Source organism: Anomalospiza imberbis, chromosome 8 (genome assembly GCF_031753505.1).
Source record: "Anomalospiza imberbis isolate Cuckoo-Finch-1a 21T00152 chromosome 8, ASM3175350v1, whole genome shotgun sequence".
Taxonomy (NCBI): Eukaryota; Metazoa; Chordata; class Aves; order Passeriformes; family Viduidae; genus Anomalospiza; species Anomalospiza imberbis.
This window is the reverse complement of record NC_089688.1, coordinates 17,182,831-17,188,830: the sequence shown is the minus strand read 5'-3', so window position 1 is coordinate 17,188,830 and position 6,000 is coordinate 17,182,831. Positions and strand designations below refer to the sequence as shown.

General features: G+C 45.1%; 1 protein-coding gene across 2 annotated transcripts in view; it reads left to right on the top strand.

Annotated features, from left to right (window-relative positions):
• The first annotated feature begins 5,077 nt into the window (after nt 1-5,077).
• The window catches only part of WASHC2C (WASH complex subunit 2C), a 35,055-nt gene continuing 34,132 nt past the window's right edge, over nt 5,078-6,000 (top strand). The window contains exons 1-3 of one of the 2 annotated variants that reach the window (XM_068197534.1): nt 5,078-5,119; nt 5,200-5,298; nt 5,710-5,874. In XM_068197534.1, the coding sequence (XP_068053635.1) occupies nt 5,200-5,298; nt 5,710-5,874 (264 nt within the window). In that variant the 5' untranslated portion in view covers nt 5,078-5,119. The other variant, XM_068197535.1, reaches the window with a different exon arrangement.

The window sequence follows — 6,000 nt, the reverse complement described above, 5'->3', positions numbered from 1 at the left end:
AAAACAGTAAATATAATTTCTCATCCTTTGCTTCTGGCATGGTAGATAACAGTACTTTATCATCCAGCTCTTCCTCTTGTCCATGTTTACAGAGTATTGAGTCAGCTTACAACTTTTCTCAGCTGAGTATAGCAGTTTTCATCTTCAGTTCTGTAGCACAAATTTATTTTCATTCATGCCACCCATCTCTGCACAGTCTCCAACCTGACAGTATCTCATTTCAAATCTGAATATAAAACAAAGTATAAAAGCATGTAAGTCTTGTGGGAACAACCTCAGATACTATGAAGAACATGATGCCTTTCCTGTATATGAATCCAGGCTTCTCATAAACTGTCTTAAGCACCATATTGTTCTAGACAGAAGACACTTGCTTTCCATCCCTAATTCTTCTCAGGGTCACTGTTGTTAATACAAGTTTTATGCTTTACAGAGTTGTTAAAAAATCCTATTCCTCCAAAATAAAAAAGACCCCAAAAAAAAATCTAAGGCATGAACTAAGTAAGCACAGTTTATTTCACCATTAAGATGGCCAGACTTATTTGTTATTTGGCACATTAAGTATTGTTTGCAAACTCTATCAGTGATGATTGTTTATCTTTCCCCAGATCTCTTGATATAAGGATTTCATACAAATTTAAAGAAACTATATGATGTGCACCATCCTATGTCTTGTACCACTGTAAAATCTTTCCCATCCTTTCACCTGCTGTGTGCAGGCTTTGCTACCACCAGATCACCCTGGGCTGATCAGGAATTTTTGTGCCATTTCTTTTGTGGCTTTTTGATAGAGACCTCAAAGCAAGACTGGTTTTGCTTTCAAGGGGCTTGTGAGGCACAACACCTCATTCTTCTGCCAATGATTTCTTGACAAAGATGCTGGGGCCCTGCCAGCTGTGCTTCAGAATGTCTGCTGTAGGCTGACACTTCTGGGTGCCTTTCAACCTCCTGCCTGAGGACACACAGATCTTGCTTTAAAAGAATTTAGTCCCTTCCTAAAGTCTTAGATCTGGCTACGTCTCCAGTGAATTCCTCTTTTCAATACACTCTTTTTTTTGCACTGAACTAATTTCACCAGAGCATGCAGAGTTCTTAACAGGGAATTACAGGAAAGATCAGGAGGGCAGTGACAGGACAAGGGGTTGTGATTCTAAAGGGAAAGAGGTCATGTTTAGAATTGTTATTATGAAGAAATTCTTTACAGTGAGGGTGGTCAGACACTGGCACAGGTGGCCTAGAGAACTTGTGTATGCCCCATCCCTGGAAGTGTTTAAGGCCTGGCTGGATGGAGCTTTGAACAACCTGGCCTAGTGGAAGGCTGAAGGTTGGAACTAGATGGATCTTTAAGGTCCCTTTCAATCCAAACCATTTTATGATCTGGTGTTCTTACTTTCCATCAAAAAAGCTAGTGTCCTTGTGGTGGATTAATGCCCAGTGAGAGAATAAGTTTTTTGCAAGGTTCACTCCTGATTCTATAGAACTTGCAAACATCATGCAGGTAAATATTTGTACATTAAGTCACACAGATAACTAAACCTCCAATATGAAACACAGTCTTTTGCTGAAATAGGCTTGAACCTACTAAAGAAAGCTGGAAAACTCCCCTTAACTTCTGCAGCCTTCAAACTAGATCTTAGGGCTTGGGTCATGCAAAGCACTAATGTATATCCTTAGTTTGAGCCCTCTGGATAATTCCATTGTCTGCAGTGGAGCCACTCTTTGTTCTCAAGCACGTATTTGGTGAAAGGCTTTCCTGGGTCTCACTTGGAACATAAGTTCGCAGCCATCCTGGCTCTATCTTGCTTTATCAACTATGATACCTCAATTAATATGAGAAGTTTAATTTCTTGATCTGTTTACAAAAGTGGGAGGATAGCACTACTTCATCAGTCCTATGAGTTTCAAAGTTTTGTGAAAGATTAAAGTAGAAAACCATGGGACTGTGATTCAGGACTTTTTTTTATTTCTTCATTTTATGCTTACTTGATGCATGAATTTGGGTGACTCCCTTAAGTGTGTCAGAGATTTCAAGTTTCAGAGCTTATGACCTAGAGGAATTCAGAATCCTAGAGGAATTCAGAGATAACACAGAAGTCAAGTTCCCCTATTCCTGACAAAGTAGGTATTCCTACACCTCACCAAGGATCTCCAGAGTAATAATGCCTGTTCTCCAAGCCCATGATTTTACCACCAGACATGAACTTCCAGATCAAAGAAGGATCAAACCACGAACCAATGAAGTCATCGGTCTGAGTCCAGGTTCATTTATAGGGTTAGCTGTTGTGCTGTGGGTTTTGTTTTTCTCCCTTAATTTCTAGTTACCTGGACTGAATTTATCAGACTGGCTATTTTTTTACTGCTTGCACAGCTTATTGCAGTAAATAATTTGAATTAATATAGCAAGGTCTTTTTAGGTGGCATGGGTAATCATAGTTGCTTATTTCTGAGGAGTTATAATGAATTTTTATAGGAAGCCTGATAGTGAATTCCCTGAAATGAATAAATACCCTAAGAGGCAAGCAGTGTGTTCTGTCATTGCATTAACCAGCAATGAACACCAAGCAGAGGGGGAAGTTCCTCTGGAGATTTCAGGCTCTCATGTGCTGGTCCAGTGACAGCACATGTACTTACTTCTGGCTATAGGTACGCCTTTCTACACTGTGCACCAGAGTCTGTGGCATCTTCAAGCCCTGACATTGCTTGTCAGCCCAAGACTTTTTGCCGCCTATAGATAATGCAGGCACTGGGACTCTCTCTTGGAGAATGAGGAATTCTGAAAATTGCAGGGTTTGAGCAACCACATCTCTCTGCCTCTATACCAAGACATACAGCACTACTGAGCAGCAGAGCAAGGAGTAGCCAGGGAAATGAAAAACAATGCACAAATTGTATTGGGGTTCTTTCCCATGGAATGCAGAAGCTTAACTTTTGATTTAATTTGACTTTTTTATGTTTGCATCCTGTTCTAAGGTTATAAAAACATGTTTACTTTCTTTTAGCTATTGGGTAAGCTTGCTGTGGTATTCTCTTTACCTTGTAAATATTTGTGAATTTAACCAAGTGATAAGGCATGGCTTTATGGGTGTCAGAGACCTCAGCCCTGTACGGTTTTACATGTTCTGATTCTTAATCTGCAGATTAGTCCCTGATGACATATGTGATTTTTGGTACCTTTATGTCACATAATCACTTAGAGAGTTCTGAGTGGAACAGCAAATCCCCTCTGTGATTTTTCTTGCTGCTTTTCTCTGAACTTTAAATGGAACCTGTCTAAATTTCTCTCTAAAAGGAATTTTAGGATTAAATGATTTTTGTAATCCTGTCTGCAATGTTTAGGACAGGACTCCTAGAAAGCAGATTTTTGTTGTGCCATTCATAGTCCTCTTGGCTCAGAGACTGGTGTATCACAAATAAACAGCTTCCTCTAGGAACCATTCAGGTTCTATGTAGCTGTCATGCTGGGTTTTTTATGGAAACTTATCTGCAAGTCCCCCAGACCTGAAGCTGCCCAATGCTAAGACCTGACATTTTGTAGCATCAGTGCACAAAGTGCACACAGATCTCATGTTTTATAATGCACAAATTTCTGTGAAAGTAGAGCTTTGCATTATCAACAAAGGGGATTCACATGTCAGCGAATATGGAAAGTAGCTAAAGGCAAGCTTTTCTGGTTGATGGAATGTTGCAGAGGAAAAAACTACAGCAAAATTCTAAAAGGCTTAGAGAATAATTTTATATTTATGTTTATATTTATGTGAAACTAGCCTAGGCTAGTATTTTTCTACTTGTCCTTTGTTAGCTTGTGTTTTATTATCAGTATAGTAAAATTCTTTAAATTCTACTAGGTTTGAAGGTCTGAGCCGGTTCAGTAATGGTGTCTTGTCAAAGAATCACAGAAAAGTAGAGTTGAAAGGAGTATTATGATACTTTGCTTTTAGAAGTTTCTGTGTCCCTTGCCTAGTAATGTATTTACAGGATCTGAATGTAGCCATTAGATCAATGTATAAGAACTTAGAGATATTACATGTTTTTTCTTGTTTGAGAACCCAAGTAAGATCAATCAGTGCCCTGGTTCCTCATGAGTGGTATCAATGTAGTCAAGTGCAATAAATAAGCTCTATGTGCAAATATAAAGGTCTGATTATTGCCAATGGATTATTTAGTTACCACCTGGAAGAACAGGTTATTTTATTGTCATTTCCTTTCTCGTGAACTCACTTGTAATAATGACCGTATGAAATACCATATAACAAGGCTTTTTAATCCATTGGAAAAAAAATAGCAAGAAAAGGGGAAGTTAGTGGGGGTGTTGAACCTCAAAAGGCCTAGGGATAATTGAATTCCAGTTTGGCGATTTGCACTGTGTATTTGTTCATGTCAGTGTGTTTTCTTCTAGCAAATCCGGGAATTCTGGCACGGGTTTATTAAGACTCATAGTTATAAAACTAAGGAGATTTTACGTGGCTCAGGGTAAGCCTTGCAGTTACTTCAGTAAGAAAACCAGGAGGAAAGGGTCCCTTCTTAGTCGTAAGCCTAGGCATCAGCAGAGCCGGGTGCGGCGCTCCAGCGGGGAATGGTGTGCAGCAGACCCTCTTGCTATCTCGCAGGGCGCGCCGCGCTCGTGTCCCTCGCAAGGCACGGCCTGTCTCTCAGTGACGGGGTCGGAGCCCGGACCCACCTCCCGCCGCCTTCCGCCTTCCGCGGGATTCCCCCGCGGGGGCGGGACGGGACGGGAGGGGAGCGGAGGGGAGGGGACAGGACGGGACACGGTGGGACGGGACGGGACAGGATGGGATGCGGTGGGATGGGATGCGGTGGGATGGGACGGGACAGGATGGGATGCGGTGGGATGGGATGCGGTGGGATGGGACGCGGTGGGATGGGCCGGGACAGGATGGGATGCGGTGGGATGGGACGCGGTGGGATGGGACGCGGTGGGATGGGACGCGGTGGGATGGGATGCGGTGGGATGGGCCGGGCCGGGCCGGGACGCGGTGGCTCCGCCCCCGCGCGCGCCGCCTGGCGCCCCCTGCCGGCCCTGCGGCGCGCGCGGGCGGGGCGGGTCACGTGACGGCGCTCAGCTGACCGCGGGGAGCGGCGGCGCCAGCGCCAGCCCAGGGTGAGCGGCGGGACCGGGCCGGGCCGGGAGCGGCACCAGCACCGGCACCGGTCCCGCTGCTCACTGTCCTTCTCCCGCAGATGAACGGGGACGTGGCGGAGCCGGCGTGGGAGCGGCCCTGGTCGCTGGACGAGATCCGTAAGAGCAGCCAGAGCTGGTCCTTGGCCTCGGACGCCGGGGTGAGCGGTGCGGCCGGGAGCGGGCCTGAGCCCGGCACCGGAGGGGTGCGCGGGCCGCGGCCTCCCCGGGGCTCGGGGCCGTGTGCGGGGCGGTGCTGCCGCCCGCTGGCCGGGGGTCTCGACACGGACCTGCCGCGGGAAGAACGCAACCCCCCGGGCCCGGCGGCTCTCTCGTTGCTTTAACTCTCCGGTCCGGGCAGGAAAACTGAAACGAGCGCTTGGCTCGAACGGAGATGTAGAACGAGGTGGCTGAGACTTGGTCCTGTGTGTGTGCGCGAGAGTGTTTCAGTCTAATGTGTGTGTGTTTTGGTCCTCAATTGAAGTGTATGATCCGTTCTGCCTGTCTTACAAACGGTGCCAAAGGAAAAAGACCGGATGCTGATTATTGCTTTCCTTTGTTGTTGTCAACAGCTTCTCCATTTTCTGCAAGAATTCTCACAGCAAACCATTTCCAGGACACATGAAATCAAAAAACAGGTGGATGGATTGATCAGTGAAACAAAAGCTACAGACTGTCGCCTTCATAATGTCTTCAATGACTTTCTTATGTTGTCCAACACGCAGTTCATAGAGAATGTGAGTATGTTCTAGTACAACATCAAACTTTTAGTTCAAACCTTGTCATCTCTTAATGTAGTGTGGAGAAGTGAATTATCTTTCTGGCAAATCTGATGCTGATTTAGGGATGAAATTACTTTTAAT